This window comes from Anarhichas minor, unplaced genomic scaffold (assembly GCF_050575085.1).
Source record: "Anarhichas minor isolate MPS153535 unplaced genomic scaffold, ASM5057508v1 ptg000027l, whole genome shotgun sequence".
NCBI classification, from domain to species: Eukaryota; Metazoa; Chordata; class Actinopteri; order Perciformes; family Anarhichadidae; genus Anarhichas; species Anarhichas minor.
Window position 1 is genome coordinate 12,980,592 of NW_027466473.1, and position 20,574 is coordinate 13,001,165.

At 43.1% G+C, this 20,574-nt stretch overlaps 1 protein-coding gene across 4 annotated transcripts in view; it reads left to right on the forward strand.

The window, feature by feature from the left end:
- nbeaa (neurobeachin a) overlaps nt 1-20,574 on the forward strand; it is an 81,180-nt gene that overhangs the window by 41,229 nt on the left and 19,377 nt on the right. For 3 of the 4 annotated variants that reach the window (XM_076101649.1, XM_076101652.1, XM_076101651.1), the window contains exons 10-32: nt 287-420; nt 1,139-1,247; nt 2,056-2,208; nt 4,042-4,210; nt 8,791-8,870; nt 9,200-9,262; nt 9,619-9,716; nt 10,472-10,564; nt 12,367-12,475; nt 12,587-12,668; nt 12,921-13,044; nt 13,164-13,356; nt 14,200-14,886; nt 15,064-15,513; nt 16,091-16,308; nt 16,497-16,650; nt 17,239-17,262; nt 17,725-17,808; nt 18,555-18,735; nt 18,952-19,076; nt 19,187-19,255; nt 19,366-19,534; nt 19,837-20,198. In XM_076101649.1, coding sequence (XP_075957764.1) covers nt 287-420; nt 1,139-1,247; nt 2,056-2,208; nt 4,042-4,210; nt 8,791-8,870; nt 9,200-9,262; nt 9,619-9,716; nt 10,472-10,564; nt 12,367-12,475; nt 12,587-12,668; nt 12,921-13,044; nt 13,164-13,356; nt 14,200-14,886; nt 15,064-15,513; nt 16,091-16,308; nt 16,497-16,650; nt 17,239-17,262; nt 17,725-17,808; nt 18,555-18,735; nt 18,952-19,076; nt 19,187-19,255; nt 19,366-19,534; nt 19,837-20,198 — 3,930 coding nt within the window. Of the gene's footprint in view, nt 1-286; nt 421-1,138; nt 1,248-2,055; nt 2,209-4,041; nt 4,211-8,790; nt 8,871-9,199; nt 9,263-9,618; nt 9,717-10,471; nt 10,565-12,366; nt 12,476-12,586; nt 12,669-12,920; nt 13,045-13,163; nt 13,357-14,199; nt 14,887-15,063; nt 15,514-16,090; nt 16,309-16,496; nt 16,651-17,238; nt 17,263-17,724; nt 17,809-18,554; nt 18,736-18,951; nt 19,102-19,186; nt 19,256-19,365; nt 19,535-19,836; nt 20,199-20,574 lie in introns of all 4 variants that reach the window. The other variant, XM_076101653.1, reaches the window with a different exon arrangement.

Sequence of the window (20,574 nt, forward strand, 5' to 3'; positions counted from 1 at the left end):
TCATCAATTAAACCTCAAATAGATGTTAATCTGGACGTGTGAAAGGCAGCTAATGGACAATAAGACAATACAACAACAGTATATTCTGGGTTCAAATCCCATATTCTGGTAGAATTCAAAATTGTAGTAATGGTTTATTTGTATCTGCAGTAGATGTTCTACTGTAAGTCTGACATGAGACATGTTTAATTAGCAGTGAGTGTGTGTGATTTTTATCTGTGAACATACATACAGTATAGTACAGTGTAGTCTTTGTCAGCACTAACAGTCCATTTCCATCCCACAGGACGTGAAGGCCATTGTTACCCACTCCATCCACAGTGCCATCCACTCTATAGGAGGCATCCAGGTCCTGTTCCCTCTCTTCGCTCAGCTGGACTACAAACAGCTCAATGACTGCAGCGTGGACACCACAGTCTGGTGAGTGGTCTACAAAGAAATAACTGGAACTCAGTGGCTGCCTGGACTGCACTGATATCGACGGTTTATGATTTCTATTACAGTTAATAAGCTAAAACATTTTTAAAAAAGCATTTTTTTGGGGGTTTAATTTGCAACATACACTGCGGTTGAACCCAGAAACAAACAAGGGAACGATTAAAGAAGTTAAAAAAGTTACATTAGGTAAAAAGATGAGTCTTCTATGTGTGAGAATAATTATCTTCCAACCTTACAATGTTGCCACAGGCTAGAAATAACTGATTATAGAGAGCAGGGCATGAACGTGTGAAAGAAATAAGTGTTATGTGGTTTTCCCCGGAGCGATGAGCTGCTTTTAGAACGTTGGAGTGTCTGCGTTCTTCTGGCTCCAGGATCATCCTGATACCACTCCATCACACACGCCTTAATGCAGTTACATATCAGGCAGCATCTCCACATCGTGTTTAGCAGCAATCCGCAACTATTTGTCAAATATCCTCAGGAAGACAGTGATAACAAACGAACAAAACAAAAAAAATAACAGCCTTCCTATGAAAGATAAATGATGGAGAATGTGTGTGTGGGGAGAGGTGACGCAAACATGGACCGGGTTTTCTTTCCTCTTTAACTCACATGCTCCACTAGAGAAACACGTAGCAATCAATCAATGATTTGCATGCAGTGTTACTGAAATGTGTGAACAATGTGTATGTTGCAGTGCCACTCTGCTGGCGTTCCTGGTGGAGCTGTTGAAGAGCTCCGTTGCGATGCAGGAGCAAATGCTGGGAGGGAAAGGCTTTCTAGTGATTGGATACCTGCTTGAGAAGGTCAGGAACGAAGAGTTTGTGTTGCATGCCTTATTTATTTCATGTTGGGTGAAAAAGGCGAGTAGCTTTGATTTTCACCATGACCTAAGTTTTATAATGCATTATGTTTCGATTGCCCTTGTGCTCATGTTTATCCGCTGTACACTCAGTTGCTTGTTTATCGGGTACAGCCAGGTGTTTCTATTATCTTGTCCAGCCCATTTCTATCATTGAGGTCAGGCAAAATACCATAAACATCTATCTGTATAACGCAATACAGTTCAACAGCACCACAAACTACATCCAAATGACCATACAGTTGATTAAAAAACTGCACAGGATGAATTTTCAACATAATTTTCAACAAATAGATGATAAAGTCTTGTTTCTTCGCGCTGCAACAGGAAGTAACAGCACGTCACAGATGTGCAAAAAAACAGAGATCACACACAGTAGAGACTCGGTTCCTGGTGTAAAATGAAAAACTTAACACCTTTGACAACTGTTAGACTCCACAGGCACCATGTTACCATGTTACAGGGGCTGTCCTGTAGGCTGACAGCATCTCCTGACACGGTCGTTTAACAACCCTTATTTTTAGATTTCTACTTATTTAAAAAAAAGAAATTGTATGGGTGCAGTTATCCTTTGTAACAGTTTACGATATTCATTAACCTATTATCAAGGTATATTTATGATATACAGTACTGTATGTAGACACTCTTTTAGTTAAGCGTTAAAGTAACTATGCTATTTACCAAAAAAAAGGGTTTTGCGTGACCATTCAGTCCAGTTAAATCAGAGTTTCTATTTCCTGTCTTCTATCCAGTCGTCACGAGTCCACATCACCAGGGCGGTGCTTGAACAGTTCTTGTCCTTCGCCAAGTATCTGGATGGTTTACCTCATGGAGCGCCTCTCCTCAAACAGCTCTGTGACCATGTCCTCTTCAACGCTGCCATCTGGATACACACCCCTGCCAAGGTCTGTTTATATGTGTGCATCGACTGAATATGTGTGTGTGTGTGTGTGTGTGTGTGTGTGTGTGTGTGTGTGTGTGTGTGTGTGTGTGTGTTTTCATGACCTTGCTGCAAAAAAAAAAAACAGAAGGTGATGGTCTGAATGAGAGAATTAATAGGGTGATAGACCCAGACTCAGACAAATTAGAAAAAGAAGTGCTCGGGAGTTATTTCTTTTTAATGCAAGAGAAATTGAGACAAGCAAGAAATATAAGACGAAGAAGGACTGACATGTTAGTGCCCATTGCCCTTTACAATAATATAACAAAGGAGGTTACAGGACACGGAGGGAGGAGCTGGCACATCACGCAGGCAAAGGACAGAACAGGCAAACGAAGGAAACAAAGAGAGAAAGTGACATTTGAAAAGACCCCAGGACAGGAGAGAGATGTGTAGTTCCTTGTTTCCGTCTCACTCTGAACTAGATGTGAGTGTTCCTGGCGTTCCCGCGGGGCCAGTCAGCTCTTGCCTCTATTATTTTCAGAACTTCCTGACTCCCCGTCTTCTTCCCTCTGACCCTGGGACGTGATTGGCTCCTAGGTGCAGCAGTATCGTTTTCCAGGGCGTGCTGGAGTTAAGACGGAGGAAATGAGCAGCTGCCGCAGCTCAAGAGAATACAGAGGGTGTGAAAGTCAGAATCCAACACAACGTAAACATTATCAACCTTAGGTGACACGTCCAAACACTGCGAAATGGCCGGACCATGTGATTGCCTATTGGGTTTTTAACTTCAGTTGAGGGCCAATACAGGAAGTGGATTACTAGTAAACATTACCACAACTCAGCAGGGCCATAATGAGACAAACAAGACAAGCATTAATGTACTAAGCAGCAACACACACACACAAAAACAAGTAATCCTTTAATCTTACCTCCGCTCTACCATTTTTGTGTCCCGCAGAGCTTTATTATTTTCCACCTCTCGTGGTATTATAATCACATTAATTATTGGCAAGAATAACCTTGGTCATCTTCAGGACAGGAAACACTTGAAGAAATCACATCTCGCAGCGTCTCCCTTGCTCGCACTGAAAATAAAGAGCTTGTTTTCTCCTGGTGAACATAATCCCCTCAGAGATGGAGAAATGTTTGTTGCACGCTACTTTGCAGCAGCGCTATGATCAAGGAATTTCAAGCCTTTCTGCAGCCGAAACCTGTTGTAAAATCGCACCGGCAAAACACATCAGCTGGATGCGTGAAAAGCAATGTAATAAAGGCCAATTTAAGCCAGCTGAGTGCGCTCTCCATTCTAGATGAGCTGTGATGTGCCATGGTCAGGCCGCGGCACTCCGCTAATTTCATCCGCTTAACCAGCGCTACCTCGTTAGGGCTGGTCCTCAGCGCCGTGGTCACTGTAATGAGCTCCGAGATGAGCGCGCAGCAGACTGGAATCTGTGTGTGGTCGATGGTTAGAGGTATATTAGGAGAGGGAAAAGGGAACAGAAGCAGGCAGGGAAGGAGCAAATACGCAATTGGAGAGCGCCCTCCTTAAATGTCAGCGTTGCGTAAGGAGCTCCTCAGATGCTTGACGGCTTCAGGCACAGAAACATCAAAAATAACACAAAGCAGAAAAGAGTGGCGCTTTCCCCTGAGGCTGGATTCCTTTCGTTCCCCTGTGGTTGTCTTTTCACAATAAAACTGCCTTTTGCTGGAACACCAGAAGCAACACACACAATCATTTGTATCTCCCCAATAGGTGTCTGACAATTTGTATTCGTCCGTCAACCTTTGTGTGTGTTTGTGTATTTGTATGTACCTACTGTATATGTACTCTGTAAACGGATGTTTGTGTGTTCAGGTCCAGCTATCCCTCTACACATACCTGTCCTCCGAGTTCATCGGCACCGCCACCATCTACACCACCATCCGCCGTGTCGGTACCGTCCTGCAACTGATGCACACTCTCAAGTACTACTACTGGGCCATCAACCCTCTGGACTGCAGTGGAATCAGCCCCAAAGGTCTTGGTAGGTTCACCCCTGCACACAATCTGCAAACATAAAGCCATTCTCACTGTGATAAATATCCATCCCTTTTACACTTCTAATGATCACCACAAGAGATTTAAACGCACTATTCCTGACCGAGTGTATCTGTCTAGACAGTGCTTTGTTTGGATTTATTCTCTCTCCATTTCTGTCCTTTAATTCTCAGACATTGCACACTCCAGCCCCTCTTCTCTTTCTCTGTCTTTATTTGTCTCAAACAGTACTCACGGCCTTCAGAATATTTTAACAAGGCATTTTTCTTTTCACATAGTGGTAACGTCGATCTCTGACATATCCATCCGCCTCGTGTTAGGTCACAGGGAGGCTGGAGGCTGTCCCATTACAGAGCTACCACATAACGACACAACACATTCACTGTCACATTCACACCTGTGTGCAATTTAAGGTGTCGTAAGCTCCAACCAAAGGTGTCGGGTGGCCGAACAATGTGTGGAGGCCCCTCCCCCCCCCAACACCTTTCTGACATCAGAATTGAAGGGGCTGTGTCCGACCATTTCCTGTCCCGTTCTGAATATCCGACAAGCACGCAGCGATTTGCCAGCTATGCAGATTTGAGAGAGTACGGAGGGTTTGAACTCCCAACACTTTCTAATAATAGTTTTTGAGCGTTTGACTCAGTAGCCATAGCTACATGCAGCAAATAAGAATAGCTTTTAATTGTGTGCGATTGATGAAGAGTAGCTTTTTTAAAATGAGTCACTGTACAGTCTAGAGGTTTTAAATTTGTCAAATCTGTTTCAGCTTACAGCTGAAAACAACAACGTCCAGACCTAAAATCAATAGTCACTGAGACTTGAATAGCTAGCTGACTGTATCATCACCTTATTCAATGTCAGGTCAAATCATTGGTAATTGCTTTAAATAACGTAATATACAGAATGCTGTTTGCATCGTTTCAACATGACGATTATGCGAGAAAGAAAGTGGTCGTTAATGCTACACAGGACACATACATGCACTCGGTGGGTGTGAGTTGGTAACTCTCCCTTAACAGCAGCTGTCTGCTTGCTCACGAGCAAGGCTGAGCAGCTCCTTTTGTTCATTCGTTCATTTGAGAGTGAATGACACCGTTGCAGAAGAACAGAATGTATTTTCTTTTTTACCCTGTTAACAGTAATCCATTTTATTTGTGTTATTTGTGTTGCACATCCAACTGTGAGACCTATTTGAGAAAGAGGTGCAATCACAGAACACGTCGTATTCCAAACACAACACAGAGAATGGTATTAACCACTGTGGCCTCACGCCAGAGCTCCAGAAAGGTCGGAGCCGGCCTTTAACTTTAATCAACCCAGGGAGCCTCCGCCGACTGTGATTACGCATCTCATGTTGCCATGGCAACAGACAGATTTTGATTGGCAGATCCAAGGGAGCTGTTAGAATTTCTAATAAAGTGTCAGCCTGGTTTCCTTTCTGGAAGGCGATATTGCCGTTCGACTGCTGGGATCGAGCTCCGCAGAGAACCATCGCTGCTCGAGAATATTGCTAAACATTGAACTTCCATTAGTAACCCGACTGTAGACGGTGGTGAAATGACAGAAGTTTGGAAGGCAGCACATGTTATTCTATTATTGAAGGGCGGGAATCCACAGGCCAACATCTAAACTTTCAATTAACACAAAATGGTCTCCCACGAGGGGCGGTATTAGGTCCTATCTTATTTACAATTTATATAAAAAATCTGCGCTGCCTCTGTTAATTGAGACTTATTCCAAATGTTGACAACCAAAATGTTATCTTTCTCAAGTTCAAAGAAGCCAGCTGGAGATTGTTACTGTAAATAATGTGATTGAATGAGTATCAGCTTATGAATACCTATTCTTTAACCATTATATCGAGTATCTTACAAAAAGCACTTCTATAGAAGTTTAGTTTCTACTATAGAAACAAATGCTGTTTTTCTGTTGCTGCAAATAAAAAATGAAATCAAGCGGCGCTTCTATCAGCAATTGTTTATATGTTATATATGCAAATTCATCTTTGTTTAAAATGTTAGATTACGCGTATCATGCTGCGTTACATTTTGTCTCTGATTGGGGTTTCCACAATCGTAGAGTGGAACATTGGTGCATCTTTCTTTGTAAACGCAGATTACACAAATCAGTAGCTGTCACCGTCGATCATGTGGAGACATTAGGTACGACGCTCCTAGAACCCGCACCGTTTGTGGTGAAGCACTTTTAAAAGTGTTTGGACCCTCATCTTGGTGTGAGCCACAGAGACATTTTTAACTTATTTATCAGCATGTAAGATTTTAAAAACAGGATCAGGATCATTTGATCACTGAATGTACTTATCATAACACTGAATTATAATTATTTGGTTGGTTGATGCAACATGCTGATTTGTTTTAAGTATGTTGTCTCTTTTATGTGGATCTTTTTATGTTTTTTTGTTTTTTTAAAGTCTGTTATTTGTGTTTTTATGTTTCTGTGCTTGTGTGAAACGTTTATGCTTTCATCTTGGCTAGGGCCCCCTTTTTAAATAAGGTTCAAAATCTCAATGGGATTATCCTGCCTGGGTATATAAAGGTTAAAAAAAATTAAATAGTTTGCATGTATTTGGTTTACCGTGGTGTGCCCAACGTGTCCATTGGTAATCTTGAGCACACACAGACATCAGACAGCTGCAGAAATGTACTATATTTCTAAACAAATCGATTCGTTTGTGTAGTTGTTGCATTGAGCCCAAAGTCAGCACAAACACACACATATGTAGAGACCCAGAACACTTATAGGTTCATTGCTATTCAAGTGCTCTTTCATTCCTCGCAGGTTGTCGTTATACGGCAGAACCATTTTTTTTCACAATGACTGGATGAAACTGTTGAGTCAGATTAGGATAAAAGGAGCACAAGAGGAAGAAAATAAATTTCAAAGAGTGAAAGACGATAATTAAAGCTGCCCCTGGGAAGTGGTTTAGATGAATATAAGCTTTGCTCAAATCCTCTTAAAAGGCCATTTTAAAGGAGGTTGAACTGGCACACGTTCACCTGATGCATCCGCGTTTGACACAGAGCTGCTGCGTAACCATGATGGATGGTGAGTGCCACCGCTCCGCCAACATGTTCCAGCTTGACAGATAATGATGATGAATCACAGGGGAGTGTTTCAGTCAGGTAAGCAGACACACGCACATGTGATTCAAGGCCAGTCGAGTGTGACAAAAATGACGTCGGGACACGCCGTCAGTCTTTTATGTTTCTCTTCACTTGACCTCCGCTGGCTAAGCAGCTACGGGTCAGATATCGGTTTAAACGTTCTGAGAGGACGAGGTGCATTTTATTGAGCTTACCATAAACTCCGTTTGCTGTTGCAGTACTCTCCCTTTTGTTGCTCGCATCAAAAAAAGGTCAATTCCAAACATCCTGACACAGCAAAGTGTGCGGTGGCAAATGCACATAAGCTGGGCATCATCAGTGTTTACTGTTGCCTTGATGAAGAACAAACCTCTGTTGGGAATGTAGAATGCTGATAAGAACAGGTAGCTTGTGAGGTTTATTGCTTACTGACTTGTTTGTTTTGTTATTGACATCTGTAGAAGAGCAGTTGAGGAAGATGGAGAAGTAGGGAAGAGAAAGTTGACGTTATCTGACTGCAGTGTCCACTGGGATCATTAAAGCAAAAATGTTGTATCATTCCTGCTTTGATCTGAACGTATGCATCTTTTTCTATTTGACACCACATTCCATTAGTTAGTTATTTGGCAGGCGTTTTGAGCCGATTCATCACAGCCCTGTCTGGCGCACACATTAAACACCTCAAAAATGAATGAATAACAGTTACAACAATGAAAATGCAATGCCAGCATCTGAGTGGTCAGTTTTCATCTCCTAAAAGTGCTAATGTGCCATCTTGTTAAAAGTTAAAAGGAAGATTTTTTATTTCTTTTTTTGTGCTAATTGCAGCCAAATTTCAGAATGAAAGCCGTTGAAAACCTGGTTGCTCTTTGTGGCTATTAAAACACATGTTTAAAGGTCAGTTAAAGGAGTTCTAGCAGTTATGAATAACAGCTAAATGTAGCTGAACGCTTCAAGAATGGCAAAAGACGTCAGACCTTTGAAAAAGAGGCATCGCAACATGATGAATTGCTCGTGTTCTGCATCCGAAGCCTTTTTTGTTTTTAGCTTGATTCTTTTTGTGCAGCTGGTGGAGTGCCAGAGCTTTAGAGTACATACAGTGGATAACGGCGCTTGTTTGGTTTGAATCATTTGGGCCATCAATCACATTTTTGTTACTTGTCATGTCTTGACTGTAATCAGTTAGATTAGTACAACTATAAAATATTCAGATTGCGAAATTGCTTCTAGAGTTAATGACAGTGATTTACAGTTCAATCGTGTGTGTGTGTGTGTGTGTGTGTGTGTGTGTGTGTTAACATGTTTTTCTCTGCTCTCCAGGAAGTCTAATAAAACATAATATCAGCACACAGTAGGGCTCATTCAGACCGAAACACAGGCTCATTTAGCTGATCATTATCCTGCATAAAAATGGATTTTTAACAGGAAATTATTCTTTTGTTTTGTTGTGTTTGTTTAGACGGACCACGGCCATCCCAAAAGGAGATCATCTCGCTCAGAGCCTTCATGCTTCTCTTCCTCAAACAACTCATACTAAAGGTACAGTGAGAGAAACGGATTACCATTATCTCTATCGCATAGTTCAAGGAGCAAGAAATCACTTTTTATCATTATGTCCTCTGTTGATTTTCCTGCTTCTGGGAGCTGCAGGCTTAATGGGAAATGTGTGTGTGTGTGTGTGTGTGTGTGTGTGTGTGTGTGTGTGTGTGTGTGTGTGTGTGAGAGTGAAGGTGTTGCTGCCTCCCGGTCAAAATGCATCAACCAGGAACAGAATTAATGAAGTCATCCGAGGTTAAGAAAATGTAAAAACAACTGAAGACCATGAATGTTTTTTGGTGAAATATGCCTTTTTTTATGTTATTTTACAGGACCGGGGCGTGAAGGAGGACGAGCTGCAGAGCATTCTCAACTACCTACTGACCATGCATGAGGTAAATGCTTCTGTGCCAAAGAGACACTGGGAGAGAGGGCAAAAGAGGGAGACAGAGAGACAGTGAGAGCGGTTGAGTGGAGGTGGCAGCAAAATGTGCATTATAATTTGTGAGCCGGAGTCATGGTCCACTTAAACGAGTGAGAGTGTGAGTCAGCTTTGGCGCCGTGACAGCATGAAAAATGGCACAACAATGGACTGAACAGAACGTACTCTTCTGTAACGATTATATCTATTCTTGCTCTGAAATACCACCTGCTCCTCCGCAATCCCCCACCCCTACAACTCTCTCTTTGTCCTCTTAACCCTCTTCCTCCTTTTCTTCACTTGTTCAACTTTGCTTTCTTTTCGCGGCAGGATGAGAATATCCACGACGTGCTCCAGCTGTTGGTGGCTCTTATGTCTGAGCATCCAGCGTCCATGATTCCTGCATTTGACCAGAGAAATGGAATAAGGTGAACGCTGCCCACACACACAAATAAAGATGTGATGCAACATTTGATGCCTACTAACATGAAATAGACATTTTTTTTATCATAAAGGCTTCTGATCATTGTCTATCTGATCACACTTTGTTCACATTTGTGGTTAGACCTTTACTGTTTACTGTATGCATTGAAGGTTTTTAAATCAGGGAGAGATTTAGAGATTTAAAATGTACAAAATGCAGTTTTATTCTCTGGTTTATATTGTGTAAAATAACATTTTTAACATTTGTCTTTATAGTATGAGTTGTCTGATTAGCGATGTTTTGTGCAGCAACCATAACGTAAATGCTTTCCTGCATGGTTAAAGCCATTGTTTACATGTTCAGTTACAACACTGATGTGAATTATGCAAAAGGTAGCTTCAGCCAAGCAGCACGAGTTTTCAAAGACGGAGTCTAACTGAGCTGCTAAGTCCCCTAAAGCACAACTTCACACGGTGGTGTTCTGGTTGCTCTGGTAAATCCTCTGTTTCCGGAGAGGTAGTCAGCAAACGGTGCGTTTTTCCCCATTTTAATCACTTTCATGTCCTCTGAGTACACTCCTTTACAGAAAGTGCCTCAGTCAGCGCACATGTTGCTAACTTTGAGGCTGTTTAATGAGTATCAGGCAGCAGGTGTTTACTACAAACACAGAAGAACTTTTTACTTTTAGCCTACATCTAAGGTAATATAATGTCTTCATTGAAATGTAATCAGGATGGCTGTGTGTTTGACATGTTACAGGGTGATCTGCAAGCTACTGGCCTCTAAGAGCGAGAGTATCCGGGTCCAAGCCCTCAAAGTCCTGGGCTACTTCCTAAAGCACCTTGGTCACAAGTCAGTACCGCTTTGTCTTTGTGCTTTTCGTCTGGTGTATTCCTTTGTGTGGTGTTTGGTGCTCGGATAAATGGCGAATCACTGCAACAAGGGAGCATTTAAAATCTGTTTTTTCTGTCACAGCTGAAACAGAAATACTGCATCAGGGTAATGAGACTGAGAGGCTTCTCAGAGAGTGTGAGAAAACACACTGCAGTAAAAACTGAAAACCCTACACCAGCGCCGCCTCCAGTGAGCCTTAGACGGGCTGTTTGTTTGTGTGTGTGTATGTGAAGATAATGTCCCCATCCTCATGTCCAGGCGGAATAATCATTTTGACAGTGTGCACTGGCAGGAAGGTGGAACCTTGATGAGAAGCAATGAATGCTGGGGGATTTATTCATCCCATGTGGCATTCACGCCTCTTTGCTGTGCGACATGGGGGCAGGCTGCCAAGCTGCACCTGAGCCCTGCCACTTCAGTGCTCCACCTACTTAACATCTGCTCCAACCGAACATCCTGTAGGGCTGCCTCTTTAAGTTTACACATCGCTTCAATACTTATATATTCATCCAGATTGCAATTTAGTGATGCATAAAACAGCATTTATTATTTTGAAAGACATTTCAATATATTTTATATTATATCATGATATTGTAAAATAATGCTTAAATCAATTGCACGTAACCTATTTTCATGTGATTTATTGGCAATCTGATCATTTTTGGCTCTTTTTTTCCCGCTTTAATTATAGAGCCATCGACTGTTTTACGGTATTGTTGATCTCAAAGATTAAAATAAAACCAATTTGGATTATACGGGTTCTACGCTATAGTTTGAGAGTCAGGGTCATATCTAATAAACAGCTGTTTCAGATGTTTTCTGCAGTGTTGCTGCTGATGTTATTGTTTCTTTATCTACATACAGTATATGCATGTAAGAATCTAGCACCTCGTTCTCACATCTGATTGAAAGCAAAGTGAAACTGCATTGCAGGGGCATCAGCAGGCCGTCAGTTAGACCACAAAAGAGCTGTTGTGGATGATATTTTTAACAGTCCCCTAAATGATGGAGATCTGACAGCTATTTTGATATTTAATTTAAAGATAAGTGTGTGTTTTGTTTTAATCACAGTCATGCAGCTGTTTTATTATGACAGACCAAGCTACACAGACATAATGCATTTATTTCTGTGGAAAGTATGCCATCATACCCTCAGTTTTATATTTGTCAAAAAGACACAGAGAACTGGTATTGTATGTCAAAAACACTGCAGAATGTAATTATTCTGTTTAAAATGAGCAGAAGTTGTAACTAATTAGATTAGTTTAAACGTGATAATGTGCAAACATTGCTTTGTTTTCTGTCTCTAACGACCTGATTACAGTCAGGAATATACAGAAGCTCTGAGCATTATTCGCCTAATTAAATATAAAAAAAAATCTCAAAGTTAGTCAACCTGAAGTTGACTAAGTCTCAAGTTAAAAGCCCCTTGGAGACATCATTTTCACCCGATGGCAAGGTTAATCTTCAAAGTTAATAATTTGCAGCCATTCGAACATTGCCCCAGTGCTGCCTGCGGTGCTGCCGTTCCGTTAATGTCTCCAGTTAATTTCTCTTGTTGGTATTCATTTCTCGTCCACTTTGGTCCCATCATAACTGACAGGGCCATATGCTGCCACCTGCCAATATCAGACCGTCATCAGGCCAGTGACAATCAATGTCACATTCAATTGTCAGAAATCCTGTTATGAATAGTGTGTCTGTGTGTGTGTATGTGTGTGTGTGTGTGTGTGTGGGTCTGGGTCTGTGTTTCCCTGCAGAAGGAAAGTAGAGATCATGCACACACACAGTCTGTTCACTCTGCTGGGAGAGAGGCTGATGATGCACACTAACACCGTCTCTGTCACCACCTACAACACTCTGTATGAGGTAGGTGATTGGCACGTTCTTATCACTATAGCAACGTACGATAATCGTGGCATTTAATTGTTAAGTTAATCCTCTGTGTGTGTGTGTGTGTGTGTGTGTGTGTGTGTGCAGATTCTGACAGAGCAGGTCTGTACTCAGGTGGTTCACAAACCCCACCCTGAGCCAGACTCCACGGTCAAGATCCAGAATCCCAGTGAGTACAAAAACATTGGCGCCTGTCGTCTCCCTGTGTTCTTTGGTCTGCCAATGATGCGGTACTGTTTTAATGCCAGCAAACAAACAACAAAGACTCAATTAAGCAGCCGACAGTGCTGCCTTCTCCCACTTATTGATCTGCCTCTCACTCTCTTGTCCCTCACATTTTTCTCTCTCATTTAAAATACTTTTTCATCTTGTTCTTCTTCCCCTTCCTCTCCCCATTCCTTGATTTTTACCTCCCACACAGTGATTCTAAAGGTAGTGGCCACCCTGTTGAAGAACTCCTCTCCCAGTGCTGAGCTGATGGAAGTCAGAAGACTCTTTCTCTCTGACATGATAAAACTTTTCAGCAACAGCCGCGAAAACCGGCGGTAAGAGCACACACATTGCATTTTTTCAGCCACGTGTCTTTTGCTTCTTACGATGATTGTTGTATCTTGATATTAAGCTCATGCTGCAGCTTCATACATTGTTTTCTGTTGTGTACCAGCTGCCTGCTGCAGTGCTCTGTGTGGCAGGACTGGATGTTCTCCCTAGGATACATAAACCCCAAGAACCCTGAGGAGCAGAAAATAACCGAGATGGTGTACAACATCTTCAGGATCCTGCTCTACCACGCTATTAAATACGAATGGGGAGGGTGGCGTGTCTGGGTTGACACCCTATCCATCGCACACTCCAAGGTGAGAGTAAGAAATGCACCTTAAGCATCAAGGAGCAAAGCCATCTCCTTACACTCAACGTGTTGCATCAAACATGAAGAAATCAATTAATGAAGACATACCAAGAAGAAATACTAATTTCGGCATCCAGAAGATCCTCAATAGACTAGAATGCCATGCAGCCAAATTAAATTTGGCATTTTTCAGGCATCAAATATCTTCTTTTTCTTTCAACCAAAACCCCCTCCTGATTCTCTCACTGTTGCAATCACTGTAACTGCTTAACGCAAAAAGTTAATTCATTAGTAAAGGTACAAGTAGACAATAGCAAGGTCAATCACTACTTAATTCCATTGATGATTGCATATTATTAATCAATAATATACATTAGAATAAACTGGTAAAGGACTTTTCCTTTTCGGCAGTATTATTATTATGTCTGAAGTAATTCTCCCTAAAAATACTCACTGATGTTGATACTAAAAAAGCTTTATTAATTTAAAAATAATGACGATTGTTTATCATACTTTTTTGTTTTTTAGTGACCTGGAGTAACATGCTGACTTTTGATTCATCCTAGATATCATATTCAATAACTGATCATCTCACTGTTCACTGGTCAGTTGTGGAAATTTAACTCGACAATTTTCTCATGGCAGTGTGAAAGCGAGGGCGCATTATAGATGATGGTGGAATAGCTCCGTTAGGCTCGTGTCCCAGTTGTGTCCATGCAGCCTTTGGAACGGATGATCTATGAGCCCCTTAAGGACTACCTGGTGAAGACGTTATTGATGTGAGGGTGAACCATTGTCAGTGCTTGTGTTCTAATCACATAACCAATTACTTCCCCACCGTCTGTCACAGGTGACTTACGAAGCCCATAAAGAGTACTTGGCTAAGATGTATGAAGAGTACCAGCGCCAGGAGGAGGAAAACATGAAGAAGGGGAAGAAAGGCTCTGTGTCCACCATCTCCGGGCTTTCTGCTACGCCTGCCCCTGTCGTAAACGGCAACCTCGAGATTGACGACAACTCCCAGACACAGACACCTGAGAGCGAGGCCGAGTACAGCGAGGGGACTGGCGGGGACTCGCGCAACCTCCTCGCAGAGGGCGTCGTGAAGCGACCCAACGGAGAAGCCCTGACACCCGGCGAGCAGAGCGCTGGTCCTGGGGTGCGGGTGGAGGTCCACGACCTGCTGGTAGACATTAAAGCAGAGAAGGTGGAGGCCACAGAAGTTAAGTTGGATGACCTGGACTTGTCTCCAGAAGGCCTCGGTGGAGGCGTGGGTGGAGGAGGCGGGGGAGGAATAGAGAACGGACCTCTGGTTGAGGTGGATTCTCTTCTGGACAGTGCTTACTGCGCTGTAGTTCAAAATCTAAATGGAAACCTGGCGCCGAAAGATGACACGCCAGGCTCAGGGGTTGGGATGGGGTCAAGCCTGGGGCTTACGGGAGTCAGTCTGGAGGATGACGGGAACATGGGTCCGCTCATCACATTGGCTGACGAGAAGGACAGCGTCCCAAGCAACAACGGATTTCTCTTCAGCAAGGTAGGATGAGAAGATTATTGTCTCTGATTACTTAAAGTCTGACCTGTGGAGCCACATCTTCCCATGCTGACCTAAAGTATAATACCAACAATCAGTCTACTGCTTTCTGTCCATCTTAGACTTTTTCTAATGCCTTAATGTTCTTTCATTTTTGATTACCCTATTCATCACTTCCAGGTTGACGAGAAGCTGCTTCCAGCTCTGGCAGCCACAGACCCCCTTGTACTGCCGAGTACAGACCAGCCCACTCCATCCGGCCCAGTCCCGGCTCACTCCACCACCAGCGCCAGTGATGACCTTAGCCTGCTGGCCCACATGACGAGTTGCGGCTCTGATCTAACGCAGACCCAGAGCCACACTTCTGGGGAACTTCTAGAGGACGGGCCCTTCAAGATCCAAAGCCCTCTTGCTGATATCAGCTCTATTGCTCAGGCTGAGAGCCAAGCCCAGATCCAGGGAACATCGAGAGCAGATTACCCAGAGGGAGAGGGCACATCCGGGGCAGAGGGAGAGGCTGCGGGGCTTAAGACTGGGGGAGACACAGCCAGCACCACCTCTGATACAGAGAGGTCGGATGATGGGAAAGACAAGGACGCGAAGAAGATCCAAACTACTGCGACCACTCAGGTGTGTTTACGTGTGTGTCTGATTTATCTTGTTCACACAAGTCTGCAAGTAAGTTTCTAGGTTATTCAAATGTTCCTGATTGTGGGCTGCAACTGTGCATACCTCTAGACTGTAATGGTCTCAACAGTCGCAGCTATTGCCCATATTGTTAAAAAGCGTATTTGTTTATTTATCAAAAAATATAAAGATACCTGGTTTTGATAGTCAGCTAGCAAGTAAAAGATGTTGAAAAGAGAATAGAACAAAAGTACATATTGCATCATTCTGTTCACTTTCAACTGAAACCGAACACAAGCCTTCTTCTCCAACCTTAAGGCCACCGCTGCCCCGATGAGATTGCTGTGTGTGTGTATTGATTGGCGTGAAAAGCAGCAGAAAAGCAGAGTGGCTGCCCACACATGAACTAATTCTCTACTAAATCAGGGAATACAGAACACGAAGTCCCAGAGAGTCATCTGTAGTTTCTCTTATGAAATTTAATTTCATAACTGTATGCATGCCAAGTTTTATATTCGTATACAAGTAAGAGACGTACTGAAAGCTGGCTGACCAGGTCTTGGCCCCCACCATGTTGCAGGCCCTCCATGGTCGTACAGCAGCCCAGCTGGAGCGGGACCTACGCGTTGATCTGGGCTTCAGGGGCATGCCCATGACGGAGGAGCAGCGCCGGCAGTTCAGCCCCGGCCCGCGCACGACCATGTTCCGCATCCCAGAATTCAAGTGGTCTCCAATGCACCAGAGGTTGCTCACTGACCTGCTGTTCGCCCTGGAGACTGACGTGCATGTGTGGAGGAGGTGAGCTTCATAAGCTAATACTACTCGCACTCATGCCTGGTTTTCAGGGCTTCTGTATTGATCACACATGTATTGAAAATGAGATTAGACTGAGGATATTCAGAAAGTGACGTGTTACCTTCGATGTCTCAATTTGTCCCAAACTGTATTTTTGTATCGTTCCGTCCAACTCTTATCTTCTATTTCAGCCACTCCACCAAGTCGGTTATGGATTTTGTGAACAGCAATGAGAACATCATCTTTGTCCACAACACGATCCACCTCATTTCTCAGATGGTGGACAACATCATCATCGCCTGTGGAGGCATCCTGCCTCTCCTGTCTGCTGCCACCTCCCCTTCTGTAAGTGGCTCCACTCTGCACCTCTGTGGTGGGAGGGAAAACTGCAGGTCAACAGCTGCCTCATAGGCCTGTAGCTCAGGCGTTAAACCCAAATACAGACTTCTAACAACCTGCTGAATCTGATCCCCCCCCTCCCCCCCCCCCCAAGCGCAGGGCAGCGTTTATCTTGCATGATTGGATAGGTTAAATAATTTGTTAAAGTAAGTAAAGTAAAACCATAACAGATCAAAAAAATCTATTTTTGCCCAATAAATCTAAAAGGTTTGATTTTATACTTGCAAAAAGTTCTGTTTAGTTTGGCCTTGAATTTAAAAATGAGTAAATTAATTAAACTTTCACTATTATTTTCTGGATTCCTCTCATCTGTATCTCCATTAAACTGCCTATCTAACACTTCTTGCGCAATATTTTAATCTTTATTTGAGGTTTGTTCTAATCCTTTAATTAACAATCTATTTCATTTGATAGTTTGATAATCTATTTACTTTATTCATCTTTCCTTTTTCTTTTCCTCTCTGTGTTACATGTATTCTGTGTATTTTCTTGTCTTTTTTGTCTCTGTTTTTGTCTGTTTTTGCATTTGTGCAGAGTTCTAAGAGTAGTGCCAACACTGTAAGTTGCAGTTTCTTCCTCTCTTTCTATTCTACTAATACTTTGTTCTGGTTTATTTACCATTGTGACTGACACTAAACCTTGCTTGTCTGGCATCCATAGTGTTTCTATTTGTTGTGCTTCTTTGCTGCTAATCAATACTCCCCCTTATACTGTTTGTATCTATTGACCTCTCTGTCTCAGTGTATCTAGTTCTTAAAGTTATAGGAACTAGGTATACTGAACTAGATACACTTTGTATAGAGACGTACATTTAGTATAATATTCTAAAGTGGTTAGAATATTATACAGATAAGGGGGAAAGAAAAGTTAAAAGGCCGGATCGATAATCGGAAATATTAGAGTGAGAAGGTCTATTTAGAGGTGAAAATAGATGATTTATGAGAGAAAAAGCATGAGAGTTTTCCAGAAGTCCTCGGGGTTGCATCTGCTAAGCCTGTCCCATTTGTATCAACACTAAAGAAGGCAGGAGGAGCCGTACCCCAGAGGGGGTCAAAGGGAGAGGAGGTGACCCCTGTTCCTGGGGGAGGAGGCGCAGGGGGAGAGGTGCGTAAAGAACCTAAGACTCCCACCATCACCAGAAGAGCTAAGAGCACCAACCCAAGTCCCTCTGTCCTCACCTTGTGTGTCTGTTATTCCCCAAATGTCTGTGCTGACTTGCTCTGACGAGCCTCCAGATGCTTGCACTTTGTCGACTCTCCACAGCCCTGCACATCCTGCTTACTGAAGCAGAGACACAGCAAACCACACACTTGGTTTGCAAGTTTTAACCCCTGCTTTGCTGCCTTCACATTTACTGTCAATGTAGATATACTGAACATTTGATACTTTGGTTGGTGTCAACAAAAGGGGACTTTGTTTACTTTTCCATGAGATACGTTCTAGGCGAGCTTATTAGGTTAGTCTGTACACTGCTACTGTCACGATCCCACTGTTACCATTACCTGTGTGTCATCAGGCTGTACTTCCTGTGTGCTGTGTAGAACACCTCATGTTGTCAGATTTCATCATATAAGTATGTATTTCACTTAAGCAGCATGATACTCAAGGTTGCTTTACCTGTTTGTTGGTACAACCAGCCATGTCCGTTGTGGTCATGCTCATGTAAGACATGATGATACCTTTTCTAAAGGATGCTTTTATGTAAAAAAAAAAAAAAAAAAAAAGATGATACTACAGTATCTCGGCACCTTTCTAAAAGCAGGGAAAGAGCATCCAGTTCATTGTGTTTACATGCTATGGTGTCAATAAATAACTGGCAAGCGTGTGTGTACTTATCCTCCCTTTTCCAGACGGAGTTGGAGAACATCGAGGCCACACAGGGCATGTCTTCAGAGACAGCGGTCACCTTCCTGTCTCGTCTCATGGCCATGGTGGACGTACTGGTGTTCGCCAGCTCTCTCAACTTCAGCGAGATTGAAGCAGAGAAGAACATGTCGTCAGGAGGGCTGATGAGGCAATGCCTCCGCCTGGGTGTGTTCTAGTTTGATGTATTTAGTTTGGCGTGAGACTCACAAACAGCTTCATGGCCTTTTTTAAGTAGGGCTGCATCGAAAGTACCTCAAAGGAGCCAATAAATAATTTGCAAGAATTATACCCACTTGTTTCTTCTTAGAATAAATGCTATTATATGAAAAAGCCAGCTCCAGTATGAAATACTTACAGGTTTCATCTCTCTGCGTCCATCAGTGTGCTGCGTGGCAGTGAGGAACTGTCTGGAGTGCAGGCAGAGACAGAGAGAACGAAGCTGCAAGTCCTCCTTAACCAGCAGCAAGTCACAGGACAGCCTCCACAGTGCCTCCACCACCGGAAAGGTACCACACACACACACTCAAATCAAATGCACAAAGCACTTTAAAACTGACACTGAAACATGCATATATGCATAGCGCACCACATTTGACATTCTGCCTCCCATATTTAGCAGGATCCGGACAGACTCCTGCAGGATGTAGACATCAATCGTCTTCGAGCTGTGGTTTTCAGAGATGTGGTAAGCACGTGTTTGTGTGTATTTTTAGTGTATACTGTGTGCCTACAAGTTTATTTTGTTTGTGTGTTGTCTTCACTGAATAAATGTGTGTGTGTGTTATTGTGCCGTAGGACGACAGTAAGCAGGCTCAGTTTCTGGCGCTGGCAGTCGTCTACTTTATCTCAGTTCTCATGGTATCGAAGTACCGGGACATTTTGGAACCCCAGCGAGAGATTAGCAGGTCCACCAGCCTATCAGGGAGAAGCATCCGCCACGAGATAAACTCCCCAACCAGTACAGGTGATTCTTGTTTTTCTTTGTGCAATATCCTCAACATTAGAGCGTAATCTTGGATGGATTGGTGGTGACTCATCATTGTAGCATTTGTATCGTGAAAACAACAATACCTTTGTCAAGAATATGAGACAATTAGAGGATGTAGAATAGAAGGAAGAATAAAGATGGGTATTACTTGACAGAGAAATGAAGCTTACAAGCAGGAGAAAATAGCCGAGAATGAATAAAAACAGACAATATCTTGTGGAATTTCTTGGCAAGGCAGTTTACAAAAAGAAACACTATGTTTTGTGATTTTGTTCCAGAGCACCCATCCACAGCCTTCTCTGACCGTGACAAACAGACCCCCACCCCCGTGGACGACTCTCCACGGGCTGGCCTCCCCCACACAGACTCAGGCATTGGGGAGGAGGGCCATGTGGCCGGATCCCTGAACGGCTCGGAGATGGGCCTGGGGCTCGGCCTTGGCCTGGTGGGGAGAGAGACAGATAGAGACAGAGACATGGGGGGAGGAGGTGGGGTAGGAGGCACAGATCTGTTGTGTAGTCTGTCTGATGTTAGGAGGTCACAGGAGAGCCTTCTGGATTCTCCCCACAACCCCAACAGCCAAGCCCCGCCTTCGTCCATCTCAAGCATCAGCCAAACAAACAAAGGCATCAATGTCAAGGTTGGTGTGTGTGTGTGTGTGTGTGTGTGTGTGTCCCCCATTCAGACCTGGCTGTTTGTATCCAGAGATAATACATCAGGTCCAATTGATGTCCCATGTATCCTTGAACAATTTCAAATATGTTTTTATTGATCAAGCCACATCTGTATTTGTAGCTGTGTGGTCGTGGTTGATCACCTGAAGACAGATTTTAATGCCAGGTCTGAATAGGGTCAGTGTTTTTCCAGGAATGCAACTTTCAGTGAGGTTGTACAGTATAAAGTTATGTATCATGAAAACATGCCCACTGTTCTTACTCATATACAGGGTTCGTACAAAGTCTTGAAACTTTGGATTAATGCTTAATTTGAACAGTTCTCTTTTCAAGGTTAGGAAT